This window comes from Oculina patagonica, chromosome 8, assembly GCF_052425735.1.
Source record: "Oculina patagonica isolate OP01 chromosome 8, crgOcupat, whole genome shotgun sequence".
Lineage (NCBI taxonomy): Eukaryota > Metazoa > Cnidaria > Anthozoa > Scleractinia > Oculinidae > Oculina > Oculina patagonica.
Window position 1 is genome coordinate 274,485 of NC_135765.1, and position 23,202 is coordinate 297,686.

Below are 23,202 nucleotides of genomic sequence, written 5' to 3' on the forward strand. Positions count from 1 at the left end.
GACGCTCTTTGTTGCTTTGTTCGTTCTTTGTTTTACGTCACCGGTGAGTTTCACAGGTTCTTACACCGAGGATGAGCCCAAAATTGCGTGAATGACGTAGTGTTTACTACGAAAATAGCTTTCGCAATTTGAATATTTAGTACTCGCTCTGAGACAAACGTAAGAATCTCCAAAAAAATGTTTCAGATTGATTTTTTTTTCAAGATAAGACCAAGAAATGTTTCGAAAAGTATTTGAATTTCGAAAGTTTTGAAGCCGTAAAAATTGTGCGTGTCTGAGCCGTGGAATTTATTAATTGGTATTGCGTTCACAATAATAATTTGGACATGGACAAGAAAGCAAGATTTTGCAATGCGAATCTCCAGTACTCGCTCCAAGTCAAGACTTAAATGCCGGACGGGATTGATTTTGTAACACAGCTTCCAGGGAGTGAATTTAACGGGTGATCCGCTAGTAGACATGAAAACTTGCGTGACCGCGACCAAGGGATCGGCTGGGCCGCGAGGTTCTGGAACGATTTACCGACAAAGAAAAATCTGACACAGATTATGAATCGGGCCCAGGCCCCCGCCCGATTAATTAGCCAATGTGACATCAAACACTAAAAAATTATGGGCAAATAACACTAAACACTAAACCCCATTCTGATCTTCTATTTACTGTTCGTTCAGTTAAATTTAGCACTACGTTCCGCTCCTTACCTTCGCAATTTTTACCACTGAACATTTCTTGACATTCACATGTGTACTGCAGAGGATCATTCTTGTTCACAACACAAAACCCATTGTTTTGGCAAGGATCATTATCACAACCAGTAGGATAGGAATACGAAGGCTGCAGACGATACACAAAGTTTGTCAACTTTTTACCAACTCCATTAACACAATTTTCTGATTTTCCGTACTTGTTGTAGGTGTTGGCCATGTTCTTACTTGTCCAACATTCCACTTCATTCTGCACAGCAAAATACTCGTAACCCATGTCTCGAGCCAAAGTAGAGCAGTACATAACGGTTACTTTGGAATCTAAATTGCTGTGGAAACTGGCGTATTTATCTGTCAACAACGTGTCTTTCTTGTCTTTTTCCACAAAACAACCTTGAGCAACATATTTTGGTGCATGTTCTAAATAAAAAAAAGCATTGCATTTTTAAATGGCTCAATAAAGAACGAAATCGAAATATTATAATTATTTATTTATTTATTATTGTTTGTTGTTTTTAAGAAAGTTAACTATGTATGCCTTAAAAGGATTCCCTTACTGGGAAGGTGTCTCAGAGGGAGCGTGCTATGTTCGGGTTAACTTAGTAAAGAAGGACTTAGGTTACTTATTACTATAAATACTTTAATACTACATAGCAAACAATGTTCCTCTGAGGCTATGACTTGCCAAAAAGTCGTACTCATTGACTCACCAAAGGTATACACATCGATTGAAGACTTGCTTCCTATGCCGTTCTTACATTTCTCTGGGCTGGTGCCTGATTTCTCGTAGTATTCTTTTTCAGCATGTTCACTCGATAAGCAATTGCCATTAACGCCAAGAACAAAATGACTGTAGCCCTTCTCAAATGCCAGCTCACTGCATTCATATATATACGTTTTTGCCTTCGCTGGATCAAAATCATTCTTATGTTCGGCAAGAACGTCCATCAAACCTGATTTCGGTGGGTTAAAGCAACCAATATCGGTAAACGACGGTACTAAAATAAGAACAAAAGAACATATATTTGTCATTTCTATGTGCCTTTCAGTGCCCCTGGACCAAACTTTGTTAAACTACATTTGCTTTGTTGTTGAAATAAAGTTAGTTCAGATTTTATGATTATATTAATACCATCATTAATGTATACAATATATGTTACTATCAACACCAAGGTTTTAGGCTCAAGAAAAACAAATCACATAACGATCACGCAGTTTACCTTGGCAGTTTACTCCACTAAAGTCTCCAGTGCACTTGCAATGGTATTTTGTAATATCCTTGACATCGTTACTGCAAGTTGCTCCATTCAAACAGGGTTTGCTATCACACGGAAGTGCTTGAACTGGATAATAAAATACACATAAACAGAATTTGGTTCCATTTATCAATGTTCCATATGTGTGGGATGTATTTCATTTTTGGTGTTTATGAAAATAAAAATAACGCGAGCTTCAAAAATTCGTGTCTATATTAAGTCGTGCTAATTTTTGTTAAGGTTAATTTCTGCGCCGTTAATTAAGTTTCTATGACCTTAATTTCCATTATTTTGGCCCCAATTTCTCGATACAGTCCAGACGTCTTGACTGTAAGGAAAAGGCATAATTTCATCAGGGTGGAAATCTCTCGGATCACTAAAACTGCGAAGAACGTTTGAGGCGGTCAGATTCTTCTGTGTTAAAGTACACTTGTTCCTGTTGTCTCAACGTTCTTTTTCCTACCTTGTGTTCGTCCACTTCATTTTAAAATGTTACCCCAGATTTTGCGTTAATTTCCTTTTTTTGGGAAGTAATTTTTCGCGTTAAGTGTCGCTAATTTCAATTTCCTATAATAAGGTATTTGCAATTTAGACTGTGAGGAGGCTCATCTTTGGTTGAGTTCGGCGCTCGTGCGTGTGATCCAAAGGTGAGCCTGCTCGCAGGCTTTTGACTCTTCGTTCAGTTAAATTTAGCACTACGTTCCGCTCCTTACCTTCGCAATTTTTACCACTGAACATTTCTTGACATTCACATGTGTACAGCAGAGGATCATCCTTGTTCACAACACAAAACCCATTGTTTTGGCAAGGATCATTATCACAACCAGTAGGATAGGAATACGATGGCTGCAGACGATATACGAAGTTTGCCAATTCTTTACCAACTCCATTAACACAATTTTCTGATTTTCCGTACTTGTTGTAGGTGTTGGCCATGTTCTCACTAGTCCAACATTCCACTTCATTCTGCACAGCAAAGTACTCGTAACCCATGTCTCGAGCCAAAGTAGAGCAGTACATAACGGTTACTTTGGAATCTAAATTGCTGTGGAAACTGGCGTATTTATCTGTCAACAACGTGTCTTTCTTGTCTTTTTCCACAAAACAACCTTGAGCAACATATTTTGGTGCATGTTCTAAATAAAAAAAAGCATTGCATTTTTAAATGGCTCAATAAAGAACTATTTCGAAATATTATAATTATTTATTTATTTTTTTATTTATTTCTTCATTATTGTTTGTTGTTTTTAATTAAGAAAGTGAACTATGTATGCCTTAATAGGATTCCCTTACTGGGAAGGTGTCTCAGAGGAAGCGTGCTATGTTCGGGTTAACTTAGTAAAGAAGGACTTAGGTTACTTATTACTAAAAATACTTAAATACTACACGGCAAACAATGCCTCTGAGGCTATGAATTGCCAAATAGTCGTACTAATTCACTCACCAAAGGTATACACATCGATTGAAGACTTGCTTCCTATGCCGTTCTTACATTTCTCTGGGCTGGTGCCTGATTTCTCGTAGTATTCTTTGTCAGCATGTTCACTCGATAAGCAATTGCCATTAACGCCAAGAGCAAAATGTCTGTAGCCCTTTTCAAATGCCAGCTCACCGCATTCATATATATACGTTTTTGCCTTCGCTGGATCAAAATCATTTTTATGTTCGACAATAACGTCCTCCAAACCTGATTTCGGTGGGTTAAAGCAACCAATTTCGGTAAACAATGGTACTAAAATAAAAACAAAAGAACATAGATTTGTCATTTCTATGTGCCTTTCAGTGCCCCTGGACCAAACTTTGATAAACTACATTTGTCTTGTTGTTGAAATAAAGTTAGTTTAGATTTTATGACTACATTTATACCATCACTGATAAATGTATACAATATATGTTACAATCCACACCACGGTTTAGCTCAAGAAGAACAAAACACATAGCGATCACGCAGTTTACCTTGGCAGTTTACTCCACTAAAGTCGCCAGTGCACTTGCAATGGTATTTTGTAATATCCTTGACATCGTTACTGCAAGTTGCTCCATTCAAACAGGGTTTGCTATCACACGGAAGTGCTTGAACTGGATAATAAATACAATAAACCAGAATTTGGTTTCATTTATCAATGTTTCATATGTGTGGGATACATTTCATTTTTAGGCGTACTCTGGGATCTAAAGTCGCCTTAAGTGGCACAAAGTCGCCTTAAGTCGCTTAAAGTCGCCTTAAATCGCCTTAAGTCGCCTTAATTTATACAATACTATAAAGGCTTTGACACCTTCAGATGGTCCTAGAATGAATAACTTTAATAATTTTTATGTAGAGGTAAACTCCACACAAGTGCTATGGGTTGGCCATAGAGGGGGCCAAGTTACCCTGCTGGACTCAGACTGGGTTAAGCAGTCTGGGTTCGTGCCCTGGCTGGGGTAATTGGGTTGTGTTTCTGGGAAAGACGGCTGAATAAAATGTTATTGGTCAAGGAATAACGTAGCATGTGAACAGGCTCCCTGGTGGGGAAAAGAGAAAAAACAATCATTTGCAGAGTGAGCCAAGTGGTTTTGGTATGAAGACCTTGCTGAGATGCATTCGTCTTTCTGCGTTTTTTTTCATCCTATACCCCACCAGGGAACCTTTTTACTAGCTAGGAGTACCGGTAACCCTGTAATGGACAAGCATCCTATCCAGTGGGGAGTAAAAAACAATAGAACTCTTAGCTGCTTTTTGAGCTACAGCAGGTATGGGACTCTGGCCTAATGCGGTTTGTGTCTAAGTAAAGTTTAAGTCTGCTACAATCCTGAGCACCATAGCATTACAGTGGCTCATCAATCGGCAACTCACTTTTCTGTAACATGAAGTGACTAGGAGAATTGCTGCACCTCCTGGATGCAATGCTAATCCATTACAGGAGTTTATTATCAAGCATTTTCTCAGGCTAACCAAACAGTTTGTTGTACGTGTTAGTTATAAACTCCAGAGTGAAGAAAAGGCCCTAAGAAGGTAACTTGTCTCTCGAGTAACAAACCACAACACAAGCGGCAAGCCATTGCTATAGCCTGAACTCCTCTATTCAGAGACCAACATATCAGTCACATGATGGCCAACATGACTTTGTGCCCTACTTTATTTTCTAGCAATATTTAAACATTTGCTAAAAATCAAATTCACAGGCCCTGTTCACAAGGAGAGCTGAACGTAGGGTAACCCGAGCACTTGTACATTTATTCTTTTTCTGCGAAGAACGCTCGAGGCGGTCAGATTCTTTTGTGTTTAGTAAACTTGTTCCTGTTGTCTGAACGTTCTTTTTCCCCTTGTGTTCGTCCCCTTCATTTTGAAATGTAAGCCCCGCTTTCGCGTTAATTTCATTTATTGGGAAGTAATTGTTCGCGCTAAGTGGCGTTAATTTCAATTTCCTATAATAAGGTATTTGTAGTTTAGACTGTGAGGAGGCTCATCTTTGGTTGAGTTCGCTGCTCGATCGTGCGTGTGATCCAAAGGTGATCCTGCTCGCAGGCTATTTACTGTTCGTTCAGTTAAATTTAGCACTACGTTCCGCTCCTTACCTTCGCAATTTTTACCACTGAACATTTCTTGACATTCACATGTGTACAGCTCAGGATCATTCTTGTTCACAACACAAAACCCATTGTTTTGGCAAGGATCATTATCACAACCAGTAGGATAGGAATACGATGGCTGCAGACGATACACGAAGTTTGCCAATTCTTTACCAACTCCATTAACACAATTTTCTGATTTTCCGTACTTGTTGTACGTCTTGGCGATGTCTTTACTAGTCCAACATTCCACTTCATTCTGCACAGCAAAGTACTCGTAACCCATGTCTCGAGCCAAAGTAGAGCAGTAAACAACGGTTACTTTGGGATCTAAATTGCTGTAAAAACTGGCGTATTTATCTGTCAACAACGTGTCTTTCTTGTCTTTTTCCACAAAACAACCTTGGGCGACATATTTTGGTGCATGTTCTAAAAAAAATGCATTGCATTTTAAAATGGTTCAATTAAGAACTATTTTGAAATATTATAACTATTTATTTTTCCGTGGTGTTAGTTAACTTAGTAAAGAAGGACTTACTTATAGGTTACTTATAGGTTACTTATTAGTATAATAACTTTAATGCTTCAACAACAACTTCATGGCAAACAATGCCTCTGAGGCTATGAATTGCTAAATAGTCGTACTAATTGACTCACCAAAGGTATACGCGTCGATTGAAGACTTGCTTCCTATGCCATTCTCACATTTCTCTGGGCTGGTGCCTGATTTCTCGTAGTATTCTTTGTCAGCATGTTTACTCGATAAGCAATTGCCATTAACGCCAAGAGCAAAATGACTGTAACCCTTCCCAAATGCCAGCTCACCGCATTCATAGATATACGTTTTTGCCTTCGCTGGATCAAAATCCTTTTTATGTTCGGCAAGAACGTCCTCCAAACCTGATTTTGGTGGGTTAAAGCAACCAATTTCGGTAAACGACGGTACTAAAATAAGAACAAAAGAACATATATTTGTCAATTCTGTGTGCCTCTAAATACCCCTCTAAATCGCCAGGTATCATTTTTTCCCATTATTTATTTATAAGCCGTGGTTCGATTTACCCTTAGTTTAGTTTGGTATTTTCATTTATTCTGGTGGACGGTATTATGATTATGAATATATAAATAAAGGAAATTTTTACCAAGGCTAAAATTGAACCGTAACAAATACATGCATTTTTGCCTTCTAACATTATATTTTGTAAGGAAGTTTTACATACGGAAAGCTACAATAAGTTAACACATGCTGTGAATAAATAATATATTATAATGATGTTGTTGATGATGATGATAATGATGATGATGATGATGATCTGATGAATGATGATAACAACGACGATGATCACTTCATGATAAATGAGTGATCTAATACATCTCTGCAATGTAGGAAAACGTGTCAAATGTCCTTTCGATCCTGTCACGGCACACCTAGTTTGATTTCAAGGTCAAATCAAGGTTTTAATTCAATGTTCTCTTTATTACCTTGGCAATTCTTTCCAAAGTAACCGTCTGGACAATCGCAGTGGTACAAAGATATATCAGTTTCATCATTTCTGCAGGTTGCGCCATTAACACAGGGTTTGGCATCGCAGGGAAATATTTGAACTGTGAACAAAGTAAAAAGATGCTTATTAGTCAGCGTTTGCTACAAGCTACTTTCTGTATACATGATATACAGAAACTATTAGCATTTTTTATAAAATAAATTCGGATATAACGGGTAACGATGTCCTTCAGTCTTAGAGATTGCGGGACGAGTAATAGATGCATATGCTTTTGAGTACCCCGGATATCTATCTCCGGCTTCCATTGTTCATATGAACAAGGAATATCTACATATCTCCTCCAGAATGGAACGCTCCACCACTGCAGATTACCCAATGCGTTGGCGAGTTTTCCCCTAACAACTAATAGTATCCTTAGAGTCTTGACCAAGAAGACAACTCGAAGACCGTCGTAAAGCAACAACCTTAGCTTCGAGTAAACTTTTGATATTTATACCTAGACGCTAATTCAAAGGAGGAAGGAGTTTATTACATGTGTACCTTGTACATGTTGCTGGCTTGCAACCACGTGACAAGGCGGCCATGTTGGTGGGAAAAACAATAATTAATTTTGTTTGTAGAATTCGCATGATAAAATAGTTTTGTTCCCAGCGGAGGGAAACGCTTTGTTCTTGTCCACCAGCATCGTCGTCAGTTCCAAACCAGCAATTTAACAAATCGACCACATTTTTCCATGGTCTTCACTCTTATTGACCATAGAAATGACGTCAGAAAATGCTCCAAACTCAAGTGGAACCACGAGCCGTTAGGCGAGTGGTTTCACTGCAAAGCTTTAGACATTTTATGGCGTCATTTCTATGGTCTATAAGAGTGTAGATCGTTCTTCTCAGTTAGACAAAAAATTCAAAAGCCTGGTAAATTTTCTGTCGACAGATCACCTGAGAAGAAGTCCAATCCTGATTTCCGAAAACAAATGCATGCGTACTTGATTTAAACAAAACATGATGAAATTTGCTTTCATTCATTGAAACCAAACTTACACATTTGAAGATTTCTAGCCCGCACGTGTGTGTGGCGTGATCTGACGTCACTTTCATGGTCTATACTCTCATCGACCATAACTTTGGACCAATCAGCGCGCGAGAATTCTCTCGGTTATGGTATAAAGTTCTATATGACTTATGACCAAAGCCCTAAGTGGGCATAGGGCCGGATAAAGTTCTATATACAAGATTACAATACTGACCTTCGCAGTTGGTTCCTTTAAACCAGTCTCCACAGCGACACTCGTATAATTCAGGATTTTTGGGGTCACTGTGACAATATCCATCATTAAGACAAGGATCACTGTCACAGGCAGTTAGTTGCACTGTTGGAGGAATAACCCGGCAATTTTAATAATCATAGTACACTATAAAAGGTAAACAGCTACTAGAGTCACGCCCCAAGAAAAAATGTAGAAAATAAATTAAAAGTTAAAACAATTGAGTACAAGGCTAAACAATAATTAAAACCTTAAAAGAATAAAAACCGAACTTCGACTTGAGTTTTTCCACCTTTAAAGTTTAAGACGGAATCCATCAAGAAATTGAGTAATATTAATTTTAGTTGGACAAAAAATGAGTACCAGAATAATTTATACCCCATATTTATATTGTGTTATTTTAAAAGCTAAAGATTAAAGTAATTATCCGTGATAACATCAACAACAATTTCTTATCAGAGCCTAATTAGAGCCATCTAAACTGTGGGTAAAATCTCACTTTAGCTATTTTGTAAATCGTCTTTAAGCGATTCTGTGGAATTCAGTGAAACTTGGAAATTTGTTTTCGATGAGTTTGGTGTTGTTTGAAAAAGTAACACATAAGTTTACACTAAGATGTAAATTATTTTTGTTCATAATTTCGTTAATATTGTATCGCTACTTAATATGAGTTGTAATGTCATTATTTCGTTTAAATTTTCCAGCCATTATTACCTTCACAATTTTTCCCAGTGAACCACTTTTTACAATCACAATGATACTCTGACATTTCATTGGCGTCATTGGTACAGTTGGCTCCATTTTTGCAAGGTTTTAAATCGCAGGGGAAAATCTGTTCTGAAAGTAGAAATAAAGTATATGAATAGTCAAGTATATGAATAGTCGTTGGGGAAAGCAAAAGAAGCTGGAAATCGCGAGGAGCCGAACACAAGCCCGGAACAAACGGAAATATCAACTCCGCGATTAAACATCATGCAGAAATCGGCCACGACATACATCCAAGTTACGCCGAAATTCTTGAAACAGGTGTAAGCAGCAAGAACAAAAGACTGTTTCTGGAGTCTTTACATTCTTTCCTCGACAAAAACACTGTAAACGAAAGAGCGCCCTTCCCAAGGGTTTACGCATCGCTAGTCGCTCCCCAGGGGGGCAACGAACAATAACGTCAATGCAACTTATTAGAATTCTGCGAACCTTGCAAAATCCATCATTCTCTGAAGAAGACCGCAGAAGGCGATCGAAAATTTAGAGTATCCTTTTTATATTGTTAGATCTGTTTAAACCATTTTTATATTTTAAGCTATGACCACAGATCGCTCCAGTAGTTTTATTTACAATAGTCAATAAGCTTGTTTTTAATTTCTGTCCAGTCAACTCCTGAAAGACCTATAACATTAACAGAAGCGATACAGGACAAAGCTAAGCTCGTCTTGAACTAAATTGCCTTTTATTGTTTTTGTATTTCAGATCAAGTGACTTTAATACAAACCTTAAAAGTAATGCAAAAAAAGAAAATCCTCTGTTTGGATCCCAAGAACCTTGATAACCTGAGATAAGCTTAAATTTTTGTGCGGCGCCTCGCACTATGTTAACGACCGTGGACTGTTACGTTGGATATACTATTTAATGAGAGTGGCGTGGTCTTCTGGAGCAAAGGAAGAGCGCCTGAATCCATCGCGATATTGTTATCAACGAGAAGCCCACAGTGTTATCTGGCGTCAACGACAACATCGCCATCATTTCATAAGATTTTTTTAACAAGTAGAAATGAGTATTCTTAGAGTACTGTGAACCTGATCTTTAGCTTGGATGTCATGTGGTAGCAGGCGTTTGATTTATAGAGCGCGAGTTGGGCTAAGTCAGCAGTGAAATCCAAAATAAACATGAAAGACCATGAATTTGACAATGTTATCGACTTCTTTGTGGTTCAGCTAAAAATGTATCTACATGTATTACTCTTGTTAAACATACTTTCACAGTTTTTGCCTTTAAACCAATCTTCACAGTAGCATTTGTACCAGGACGGGTCCATTTTGTCACTAAGGCAATATCCTCGGTCATTACACGGGTTTTCGTCGCACTTTGTCGTCTTTACTATGAAATAAACGCAAAAGTTAATTTTGTAGATAGCAAATCTATATAAACGCTACCCTTTACTACGAAAAAACGTATTTCCCGAACTCAACTTACTTTCACAATATCTTCCTGTCAGCCACGGTGCACAGAGACAGTTAAAATTTGCAGGATCATTGGGATCGTTAATACACGTGGCTTGATTGTGACATGGACTACTGCTGCATGGAAGGATTTTGTCTGAAAGCAAATGAAACAAGACCGTGTTATAACTGTTTGGACACACACTTCAAGACAGTTTTATCTAAACTCGTAGGAATCATGATTTTACACCCACAGAACTATTTTAAATTTTCATTTTTATTTTAAAATAATAATAATAATAATAATAATAATAATAATAATAATAATAATAATAATAATAATAATAATAATAATACAATACGGTACAATACCATACAATACACTACAAAAAACTTTGTTTCAATTCTGATTTCCAGAATAATAATAATAATAATAATAATAATAATAATAATAATAATAATAATAATAATAATAATAATAATTTTTTTTAATAATAATTTTATTTCACGCAATCATTAAAAATACAAGCACCGATAAAAAGGATTAGGAATTTAAAAAAAGCTATATAAAAAGGTACAATGTCTTTGTATAAGCGAGAATTAAAATCTTAAAATCATTTCTAATATGTAATTAATTTTTTCTATATTTTAAAATCAAATTTTACAAATGGTGATTATTAAAAGAAAAGAAAAGCTAATAAAAAATTTTATACGTATTATTCTCGCCAATAATAATAATAATTATAATAATAATAATAATAATAATAATAATAATAATAATAATAATAATAGTAATATATTTATTTATTTAGCGCAACTTCTACATGACTACTCAGTTGCGCTTTACAATTGCAATGAACTAAAATTAAGAATTAAAATAAAAAATAACTTCAGAAAACTATTCACACTTTTTAAAAACTACTGTAGGTAGACTATACTATTTAAAAACTAATTTGAATTATTACATGTAAAACTGAATAAAAATCTCTTCAAAAGCTAAATTTAAAGAATGTGTTTTAACGGCAGTTTTAAGAGCGTCAAGTGTCTTTTATGTCAGAAAATGACAGACTCAAACGCCATACTAGCGGCCGCTATGCCTCCGCCAAGCTTAGATGCTTTCAAAACGGCTGTATCCAATTATGCACCTTTTAAATCAACATATTTCTTAGTATATTTGTTATCGCAATTTATATTTTATTATAATTTAGTCTTTTTTACCGTATAGTAAGTACTTGGTTTAAAAGTTTAAATGTTATATGAACAAAATTTAAAAGATGGAACAAAAAACCAAAAGTTTTCGCCCTAAAAGTCGTCATCAGGTTGAGATTGTTTTTTATTTCCAATTAAATGATTCTCCGAATAATCATTCAGTCAGTCAGTTAGTTAGTAAATCGATCACTAATCTGTGTAATATCTCTAGTTGTTATTAGTTTATTAACTCGTTATTATAATTGATAATTTATAGATAGCTTATTGTAACTGGAGCGATACTTCCTTTGGAGAATACTGTATTTTCTCGATTAATCGCCCCCGGCGTTAATTTCAAACTTGGCCCGATAGAGCCGGCGTTTATTTGATTCCAGGAGTTTGTTCAAGCCCTATGTTTCTACGAAATGATTTTCATTCATTATTTTTGACAACTATATATGTAGACATTTTTTAAGGCATATTAAACCTTTAATAATTGTTTAAGGGGTTTATTTTCAAACACAGCTTGGAGACCCGGCGTTTATTCGGGGCCCGGCGTTTAATCGAGAAAATACGGTAAGGCGCAAAAAAAGAGATACTATTTTCCATAATCAATCAATCAATCAATCAATCAACAAAACAATCAACCCTTTCCTCTATATTTTTTTCTTTTTATATATATACAGTGTACATGTCGAGGTGTCATATATTACACCACTGTGTTTTAGAGTGAGTAGTCAATTTTTTTTTTGTCGTCGTCGTCGTTGTTGTATGTTGATTAATTGATATCTGCTCCCTTACATTCACAGCGTTTCCCCTTGAACCATTCAGGACACGTGCACACATATCCGCGTGACGAGCTTGAATCACCTTGGCAGGTTCCTCCGTTGTGGCAAGGACTCTTTTTACAAGGGTCAACCTCCACTGTAAAAACAACAAATACCAGTTTTTGCTGCTTCCAGGAAGCACCTGTTTATATCAAACCTCAAACATTGATGCGCATTCACATGTTTTGCCCTTGTAAAGTAAGCCTGTTAAAGGGACCAGCCGTGGAAAGCCATTGTAATTAACGCACTATAGCCACATTTATTTTTCATTTAGCTTTCCAATTATAAAGGTCGGAATCAATCAATTACAGGTGATTTTGTAGATAACCTGTGAGCAGTTGGCATGCTATGCTACAAACAAACATTTATTCGCAGCGAAGCGTTCGGCGGAAGACAGGCAAACTGCTTGCAAGGTAGTGTAGATAGCACACAGAACAGAAATACGGACCACGGCACATATTTTACTTATACAGTCGAGAAAAAAGGTCCAATTTTGGCAAATCTGCGTTGAAGCACTCGAAGTATTTCCGAATTATTTCATCCAAACAAAAACTAGCGCGAGAGCTCACGAGTACTCCGAAAGAAATCGGCTGTACAAATACGTCATGTTGCTTAGCAACTCCTGGGACGAAAACTTCAGGCTCAGTTACTTCTCGGGAAGTGACGTTGCTATCAACTGGCACTTGTTCCCTCGACTGTATAAATCTCGCACTGTGGTAACCATACCACAGCATGTTAAGTCCAGTGTCTCATGGAGAATCTCTTGACAGTTTACACTGTCATGGTCTGTGCAGGAAATGTCGTGTTCAAGTGTAAAGAGAAAGACATACGAAACTTGTTATACTCGGTGACTAGGAAAAAATTACGGTGCATACCTTCGCAATTCTGGCCTGTGAATCCCTTTAAACATTTACACTTGTAGCCACCACGCTTCTGTTCGAAGCATTCTGCGTCATTTTTACAAGGACTTGTTGGGTAACATTGGTAATTACCATCTGGCAATAAATAAATCAGACTCAATTTAAGTTTCGCTCAAAGTTTAGTGCATGGAGGTACTTTGGATATGAAAATCGGGTTTACTGTGTTGTGTACTTTTCTCTTAACTTAATTGACAGTTCACTAATGAGAGTTCTATCAGCTTTTGACTGAGATCCTAACACCTTTGACATTAGCATACTGTGGCAATGTCAAAGTTCAGAGGATTAACTGGGTTCTAGGTATCGTGGATGTTGTTGCCTTACAGAGTCCATAAATAGTTCTCAGCAACATGATTTTAGTGTAGGTTGTGAAAATCGGATTTTACTTTTTTTAAAAAAATGGCTGCAGTTATGGTCTTTAATGCATACCTTTGAGACAGATTCTTTTTCCTTTACATTCTTGTTTGTCTGCAGGTTTACTCAGCAAGGCACATTGCTCAGCTAATACATTATTAGGTCTTCCATCCGCATCGACCAAAATGCAATTAACTTCACGGTTTCGAAAGCCGGGACCACAAGGAGTGGAGCACTTCGAGAGAAAAACACAATTGTTCTACTTCATTATTTGTACTCGAAACGAGATTACTATTGTTTTCCTTCGTTTGGCAACTTAAGAAAAATTCTTACCGCTGACCACATTGACCCAACTTTCCACTCCGCCTTGCAAATGATAATGTTACAGGTTCTAGAGAGCTGGCTACCATGTAGGAGCTTACTTGAATCACACTTAGAGGAAGATATTTCCTGATAACGGTTAAAACTAACTCTTTGGTGACACTTCATTTTGCGTGTCTGTATACCAGTACCACAAGTTTTGGAACACGGCGTCCAGTCGGATATCTGCCATCTAAATTGTCAAACAGAATAATTTGTTTGTAAACACACACATTATTTAACCTTAAGGTCGCGGGGGATACCTACAGCATGAATAAATTCATGAAGCGAAATTTTGCTTGACCTGCATCTTTTAAAACGCTTATTTCTCGGCTGTTATGGGTGCGATTAAGCTCAAATTTTACAGAGACATAAAGAAATGATGAAAATTTATGTATGTCATCTTTTATTTGGTAGATTGTACTTAACGGCGATGTAATAGCCACGTTAGTGCCAAATTGGGAAGAACATGATTTTGTGGCAGAGTTTGCGGAACGAGTAGGAGACAGCACACTGTGATCTTGCCAAAAACTAATCAGTCAATATCTCTAGAGTGTCATAACAGAAGCGGATTTTTTAATTTAAAGTTTGCCAGCAAGTTATGGCGGTTTAAATGCGCAAATTTTACTTTAATGCCTTCTACCTCTTTCTAAAAGAGCTCTTTTAAAATTCCGCCTCTGTTATGACACACTACAATATCCATAGTTTACCTATCTGCAGTGGCAAGCCATGAAGGTCTGTATCCGCGCAGTATTCTCTGCCACAAAATTGTCGGAAAAGTCAAAACTTTGAGATTTCCGAAGGTGTCCCGACCAAAACACGATTAGTTTCCAAAGGAGAGATGTAATTATGGTAATTATATTCCACGCTTTTATGGTGAGAACAATGCGTTTTTATGAAGGACACGATTGTTTATGCCGAATATTATTTTGATTACTCTGAGTTGCAGAAACAAAAACAAATTGAATAAAAATTAGCTCATAGACTTCCTACAATCTATATAAACGTATAACGCCAAGTGTTGTTTTTAATTGGTTAAAATATCAAAGAAACAGGAATTTTTTGAAAAAAAATCACGCGCACGCACCCATATTTTTATCCAGTCATGAATATCTCGTAAAGTTGTCGATGTCAGTCGTTGCTCTTCGTGCATACGCTTTAAATAAACGCATAATGATGAGCCTAAGGTGTCCCCCGCGACCTTAAGCAGAGCAGTGAGGGTCTTTTAACACTACTAACTTTGGCGACTTTGCTCTTTCTAACATAATACTGACAACATTTTGTTGACTATGACTTTTTAACGTAAAAACGTTTTTCAATCATAACCGCCGTGCTTTGTTTCCAAAGGTTTTTTTTTTATTCCTGGATATAAGACTCTCCGTTTATCAGCCCACCCAAAACCCCTTATGAACTTATAAATGCCACGGGCTTATAACCGGCATTTTACGGTATAGCTGTTAGAATTACTGTTATTATCATGCTGTGTTAATTTGATGACCATAACATGAACGGTTTTAAATTAAAGTTACACTAAGGAGGCCTGACAGAAGGTAAAAAAGCCCGTTCTGCAAAGGGTTAAATTTTGGAAAGTGATCTTTCCGCCATCGAAAATCGCACATTGATTGTCAGTAAAACATTGATTTGTGAAAGTAACTTATGAAAATGGTTACACCAGCCGTCACCTTTATAAGCGCATTGAGGAACACCGATTTTCAGCCATTGGAAAACACCTTCAAACACCGAATTGATAAAGTTGGCGACCTGACCAACAATTTTAAGATCTTAAAGAAATGTCAGGGAAAGTTCGATTGCTTAATACACGAAATGTTGTGGATTCGCATGAAGAAACCGAGCCTTAACACTCAGTCGGACTCAATTCGCGCGAAGGTATTTGTTTAGACTTGAACGGACATTGTTCTCATTAATGAACATGAACATTGAACATTTATTTTTATCTTAATTTATTCATTATCACACCTTTATCTTAGTATAAATAACTTTCTTTCGCATATGAATTTTAACTTGAAAATGGTGCCAGGATGTCACCGAAACGTCGTTCATTATTTTCGCTTGTATTTATTGTTAACTATATAAATTTTTGCCAACAGATTAACAAAGAAATTCTTACTCTGGGGGGCAAGGCTGATGGTTACATTCGTGCTCATCACTTGGCCTTAGGCTTTTATCACAAGCCTGGTCACTGGCAGCTGATCCGTCTTCAACCAGAACGCAGCGAACCTCCCGTCTTTGAACACCTAACAAAGTCACATAAGTAAAGAAAAATCGAAAGAACTGCTATGGATTTCTGAACTGTGCCAGACAGACACTTAAACAACGGAGAATCTTTTTAACAGTCATTCGACACCAGGATTGTTGCGCGATTAAAATTTGTCAGCTTGTCAACTATGTGAGCTAACTTACATTTATTGTCTCACACATAAATAAACTCTAACCATTTAAAAGGAATGTTGGGTAAGAGAATCACTTCGAAAAATCGGAGTCAAAAGAAATATTTATATCAATGGAAACCTTAAAGTAATGGTTTAGCTTTGTTAAAAATTATCTTGTGAAAGAAATGACTATAACAGTCCACTAAACAGAAATGAATCAAAATCGCCATGATACTGCCCCTTTAAAAATCTGTAAAAATCCGAAACAAAGCCCCTCTAACGTGCAGTTACCTTTAACTCAGATGTGCTGGTAACTTACCCCTTGCACACGAGGCCGAACACGCTGACCAGTTACCGGCGACAATCCATTTATAGCTAAGATGAGGTCTATTTTTACGGTTGACATAATACATCATGTCGTATTCAACACCAATATTCTCTCCACTAACTGCTATGAACTAATATGAAAAGAGACAAATGAGATTCATACATGTTCGGGTTGTAGCCAGGCATGTTAAAAATTTCGTAAAAAAAACGAATGAAAAAAAGTTGACACTGGCTAAAAATATTGTTTTTGGACGTTTCGGCCACTACTGTTGCCTTCCTCAGCAAGATAAAAATGCAAATGCTCAACGGCGTCCTGTTAAAATATGTAACGAATGTGTGAAAACTAAATGAACTTTCCGAGTGCAACAAAAAGAATGCTCTAGAGACTTTTGTTGCACTCGGAAAGTTCATTTAGTTTTCACACATTCGTTACATATTTTAACAGGACGCCGTTGAAATTTGCATTTTTATCTTGCTGAGGAAGGAACATTAGTGGCCGAAACGTCCAAAAACAATATTTTTAGCCAGTGTCAACTTTTTTCATTCGTTTTTTTTTACGAAATTTTTAGATTCATACATGCATAGAAGCACGAACATTTAAGCACGAACATTTCCATATTGGTGATGCTGTCGATAGAATCGTGTAGTGTCATTCTATTTAACCAGTCGGGGACTAAATTCAAAATTCATCGAGGTAACCTTATTGACATGTGAGACATGTAAATGTACGCAAGTGTTAAATCTCGAACATATTTCACGAATTAACGTGAAGATAGTAAAGAAGACCGACATATTTTCTCAGACTACGCTTACATGATTATTTATTTTTTGCCATGCAAGTTACTTAATATTTGAAATTTAATAGTAGTAAAATGCTTGTGAACAAGACTAGGACTAAAACGTGTTGCTTTTGCCACTGGCAAAAACAAGCTCTTTTTTAGTTTATTGCAACAACACTACATAGGCGACAATTCAACGCTTTTGTTACCTAGTTCTTTCAAACCTTTTCAAGTTGACGTCGAATGGAAATAAAAGGATTCTCACCATTATTTTAAGTTTTGCAGTAGTAGGACCGGTTATTACCAGTCTGTCAGCATACCGCTTCTGCTTGTTTGTGTAGGCAATATTCGCTCCGGCATAACTCAGTTTGACAATTTTAGCTGTATCCGGATCGATCAAGTAGTCACCTTTGTTAGACTGTATACCTGTTAGACAATGACATTATTTGAGTCGCAACTTTGGAATTGGTAGAGCGAACAAGTGGAAGATTTCGGTAATCTAAAACAAAACCTCAGCTCAAAACCTTAGCTCAGTGGCTAGAGCGTTCCAACCGGTAATTTTGGAAGGTCATGGGTTCCACTCCCGTTGGGGAACTCGGAAAATCTTTATTCCGAATATTTGACTTGCGACCACTTCACTTATTTTCATTAAGACAAAACCTATCATGGAAAACAATGAGTTATAAACAATGTTCGGGTGAGCCTTATTAATATAATTTTGATAAAAATCAATTACGATTTTCACTGCAAACTCGAACAGCACAGAGGACTGTTTCATTTAGACAGCGTTTTCAAGTCAAGTAATAGGAGTCCGGGAAAAGTAATTTCATGAATTGGATCATTTACACGAGCCGAAACGTTAAGTCTTTTATAGTCATTTGGTATTACCATTTATGGGTCCGAGACTATACGTTTCACAAGTAGTGCTTCTTCATCTATAATACAAGTTTTACAATTAACCCTCCCTCCTCCCCCCGGCCCCTGACGCGCAGCCGGTAACTACCCAGGCCTTAGTCAACTCTGGCAATACCAAAACTTCATTTACCTATTTTGTTGTAAGAGGCAGACTTTTCGATAAACGTGGCTGACATTGTTCCAGGGGGAAGCTCGACAATGAGATCTGCATTCTCCTTTCCTTCAAAGTAATAGATAATTAATTTTAGTCATATTTCAATCGCAAGTTTAATCTGATTTCTAATAGTCACAGTTCTAGAGTGCTGGACACCACACGCCGTTATTTTTGTGATACTCAAGGCCCCCCAATTATTCCAAATTGTACGCCAATGGCTTTGAATCTTGGCAAACAGTTTCGCAATTGCAATTGTGTTAAGAGCTTTCAAACTAACAATTCAATTACCACTTTTTTTCCACTGTTTTATGTACACGTCCTTCACGCGATTGCACGAGTTTCCATTCCCGCCACACACGCCACATCGATCAATTCTTTCAGTGGATCCTAAAACTTGATGGCAACCAGCAGCCTGAAAAAAAAAAGAAACTGTCAGTTTTACTTCATATATTTATACATTTGTATTAGTAATATGAAATTGTCCATTTTTTGTAATTGTCTGTTGCATTGTGCATGCTACAAAACGGTTGGAATATTTTCCTTCTAGTAACAATCACCCCTGTGTTAGATTCTTTAAAACCCACTGCATAATTCATTCTTGCTCGCAAAGTTTTTTTTAACCTATTAACTGCTACCGGGTGGTTGTATCATCCCATACCAAAAACACAAAATATACAACTACATTTACCTTGCAAACGCCTGAAATGCAGACGTCGAAAACAGAGGGATCTTTGCTGCATCTGGTACCATCTAAAACAGTTCCTTGACTCGATGCCGCGTTCCCCAGTTTACAAAACAAATGACATGAATCAGCTGTGCATTGCAAATGAAAGCTGTTAGACTTACAGCACCGATATCGCAGAAAACCACGCAGAGGCATGCAAGCATGCAAGTTAAACAATCCTAGAAATATTCTGATTGAGAAGCCTATGTGTCTGTGTTTGGCACGCTCGAACTTCTTTACCTTCATCGTTACCCCATCAAGCGAGAAGATGGATTAGATGCATAGCATGCGAGTTAAATATGCCTAGCAATAATCTGATTAAAATAGTGATGTGTATTGTTAGAAAAATAGAAACATAACATGGCGTGACCTGGCCTGGTCCTGCCTGGCCTAATATGACATGGCGTGTCTTAACATAGAAATATAACATAGTATGACATGACATGACACGACATGACATGACAATGACACGAGATGGCATGACACGTCATGACACGACATGACATGACATGGCACGACACGACACGACACGACACGACACGACATGACATGACATGACAATGACAATGACATGACATGACAATGACACGACATGCATGACACTATATGAAATGATATGACATGACATGTCTCTGATGGTATTTTCTTTTAATGGAATAGCAACAGTGTTTTGTTCCCGACAACACTTACGCCCATAAAAATGTGCAGTAGCTCCAACTCCTGTTTTCTTCACGCATTGCTCGTCACGGAAACTAGTTACTGTTGCTCCAGGACATTCCTAACACAAAATAACACTCTCTGGGTTGCTCAGTAAGAAAACACAAGAGAATATAAACTTGTTTAAAAGGCCCCCACTGTCGCCCACAATGAGATCATGCTGAGAAAGATTGCTTTTGTGCTTTGATTGTCTTCTGCTGTGTGAGGAAAGAACATTTTTCAGGCTTTTCAGAGGTTAATCGAGCTATCTAAGAACTTTTTTTTCAAAGGTGGCTGTACTTGACCAACGGAATGTAAATTAAATGAATTATGTTTTGTTGTCGTAACAACGTGGACAACCCGGAGAAATTAAAAACCCTCGGAGCAAGAACGCGAACCAACAACTGACTCAACCTACATATGACGCCAGGTCCGGGAATCGAACGCGCGCTACATTGGTGGGAGGCGAGCGCTCTGACAATTGCGCCATCCCTGCTTTAAAACAGATCGGCAACAGTTACATGCCAGGGTATTGGATTTTAGACTCTGCAAATACTTGCTGAACAGACGAAAACAAAACCAAACGCTAAGCTTGTACTTTCGAAATAAAAGGAATCTAAATATACTTCAATTAGCCATGTTCAAAACGAGCAGGGGACTGGGTACGAATGTTCAATATCGATTGGATTGAAAAATTGGACCTGTCATCTGAAAGAACATCCAAAAATTAGTAACTCAACCAAATTTGAGAGTTATTGGTTTAAACGCATAGGTATGGTTCACTTTTAGAAATGGCTAAAATAAGAGAGCTCAGTATGAGCTGTCCCTCCAATCCATACTAAGCTCTCTTATTTTAACGATTTTTAAAAGAGTACCATGCCTTTGCGTTTAAACCAATAACTCTCAAATTTGGTTGAGTTACTAATTTTTGGATGCTCTTTCAGATGACAGGCCCAATTTTTCAATCCAATCGATATTGAATATTCGTACCCAGTCCCCTGCTCGTTTTGAACATGGTTAATGGAGATTTAAAAACTAAGAAGCAATACCCAAATATTTTAAATCACGATAATACAGCAAGAATTTTACTTACCCGGGTGTTACAAATTCTCCAAAGTCCAATTCTATTTCCCTGGCAATGCTTTCCTCCATTAGATGGTCTTTGTGGTTGAAAGTTGATAGAAAAAGATCATCAGGCTAAACACTTTTTCATACTGGGACTCGCATACTCACTGATAGGGGACTCAGATTTTTTTCTTTGTTCCACGCTCGCGTGACATTATCACTGAACTTTATTTTTTGTTTCGATTCCAAAAATAAATTTAAAAGTGGAATATTTAGAAAACAAGTCTTTGTTTTGCAATGTTCAGCAATTTCCGGGTAAATTTTACGACGTAAACTTGCTCCGAGCCAAACGCTTGAATGACACAAAAATAAATGATTCACACAAAACAGAGCACAGAGTCTGATTCGCAAATATTTTTAACTGAAACAGGTGAATTCAAATAATTATTTACAGCTACAGACGAGCGATCGCTAGTAAACATGACAATTTGTGTGACCAAGGAGTCGCCTGAGCCCCGTGAGTTATGGTTTCATTTATAAATTAAAAATAGCTTGGACATTTCAAAACAGTTTTAGGTTACGTAATGTGAACATTCAGCGCTCGCTAAGAGGGAAGTGCTCAAATGAGACAAACAAGCATTTCACACTAAACAGAGAGCAGAGTGTTTGTAATATTCTAAACGGGCGACTCGCAAATAAACATCAGAATTTATGCGAAAAGAAATCTTACTGAATATAATATAATATAAGCCAAGGATGTACACTCACGGTGGGTTTGTGCATGTTCTTGTGCGGTGTTGTACTCCGCCACCACATGTTCTTGTACAGGATGTAAAGTCTGACCACTCGCTCCACCAACCGTTTATTTGAGGACGTCCGTTGTCAACACATCTTCCTTTAATGCACCACTGCGAGAGTTCGAACGCATCATGCTTTTATTGCTTCAATATGTTGCCATTCTAGGGTTAACTTTTTATTTTGGTTTTTGATTTGTTATTGGGTTGCTTGAAGGGTTGAAGTGGATTTGGCCAAATTATCACTGGGCAAAATGAGATTTGGGTAACTGGTACTGGGAATCACAACAAAAAAAATGGAACTGGGAATAGGATTTCGAGGAAATTTGGAAAACGATAGGCTGTACTAAAATGGAATGTTGGTAAAATTTAGGCTGGGAAATGGAATTTATACTCCCTCCCTCCTCTTTCAGGACCCAGTTATTTTTGTTTTTAATATGGATAGGATAGGATAGGATAGGATATTTTTTTAAAGGGATAGGATAGGATAGGATAGGATAGGATAGGATAGGATAGGATAGGATAGGACAGGACAGGACAGAATAGGACAGGTAGGATAGAATAGGATAGGATAGGATAGGATAGGATAGGATAGGATAGGATAGGATAGGATAGGATAGGATAGGATAGGATAGAATAGAAAAATTTTATTTTAACACGGTATTTTCATCAGCCTATTTAAAAACTATTATTAACTAGCTAACGTATAACTACCTACTTACCTAACTACAAGTAAACAACGTTCTAGAACGTTATTGGTCCGTTGCAAAAAAATGTCCCTATCCTTTGTTTTTAATTAACACTGTGATTGGTTAATAGAAAAAAACGTAAACTTAACTATGGTTACTAATGGCGATGTGAGACACCCCGGAACAATTCACATTATATACTATGTAGTGACAACGAATGGTCTTGAGTTAGGTTTACGAATTTCAATTGTTATAATTTCCAGGAGCTGATTATCCAAGTCTTTGCGGATAGGATAGTTAATGTATGATCGAATGTAAAAACAAACACCGCCACAAAACCTGCCATTTATAGGCCTGTCGCGGCGAATTATGTCATAACCCTTGACTTTTACCTCCTGATCTAAAATATTTACACCTAGCCAAGTCCCATTAATGGCCATAACATCGATGTTTAGATCATTTAGCATAATAAGGAGTTAAAAAAGGCTAGTGATATTCAAAAGGCTAGTAATATTTCAAAAGGCTACAATAGTTATATTCAAACTGGCCATTTTAAACCCGCGGCAATTAATTAGGGATTATAGAT

The 23,202-nt window shown here is 37.2% G+C and overlaps 1 protein-coding gene across 1 annotated transcript in view; it reads right to left on the bottom strand.

Moving 5' to 3' along the window:
• Nucleotides 1-23,202, bottom strand: part of LOC144662301 (uncharacterized) — a 58,148-nt gene that overhangs the window by 22,727 nt on the left and 12,219 nt on the right. The window contains exons 12-37 of the mRNA XM_078523084.1: nt 21,902-22,041; nt 21,162-21,228; nt 20,063-20,150; nt 19,337-19,461; nt 18,937-19,060; nt 18,625-18,714; nt 17,845-18,005; nt 16,793-16,931; nt 16,212-16,338; nt 14,057-14,276; nt 13,799-13,958; nt 13,328-13,447; nt 12,427-12,549; nt 10,472-10,594; nt 10,253-10,375; nt 8,996-9,118; nt 8,264-8,386; nt 6,995-7,117; nt 6,170-6,457; nt 5,519-5,941; nt 3,917-4,039; nt 3,405-3,692; nt 2,674-3,096; nt 1,925-2,047; nt 1,415-1,702; nt 702-1,124 (exon numbers count right to left, since the gene is read on the bottom strand). Coding sequence (XP_078379210.1) covers nt 702-1,124; nt 1,415-1,702; nt 1,925-2,047; nt 2,674-3,096; nt 3,405-3,692; nt 3,917-4,039; nt 5,519-5,941; nt 6,170-6,457; nt 6,995-7,117; nt 8,264-8,386; nt 8,996-9,118; nt 10,253-10,375; nt 10,472-10,594; nt 12,427-12,549; nt 13,328-13,447; nt 13,799-13,958; nt 14,057-14,276; nt 16,212-16,338; nt 16,793-16,931; nt 17,845-18,005; nt 18,625-18,714; nt 18,937-19,060; nt 19,337-19,461; nt 20,063-20,150; nt 21,162-21,228; nt 21,902-22,041 — 4,678 coding nt within the window. The remainder of the gene's footprint in view (nt 1-701; nt 1,125-1,414; nt 1,703-1,924; nt 2,048-2,673; nt 3,097-3,404; nt 3,693-3,916; nt 4,040-5,518; nt 5,942-6,169; nt 6,458-6,994; nt 7,118-8,263; nt 8,387-8,995; nt 9,119-10,252; nt 10,376-10,471; nt 10,595-12,426; nt 12,550-13,327; nt 13,448-13,798; nt 13,959-14,056; nt 14,277-16,211; nt 16,339-16,792; nt 16,932-17,844; nt 18,006-18,624; nt 18,715-18,936; nt 19,061-19,336; nt 19,462-20,062; nt 20,151-21,161; nt 21,229-21,901; nt 22,042-23,202) is intronic.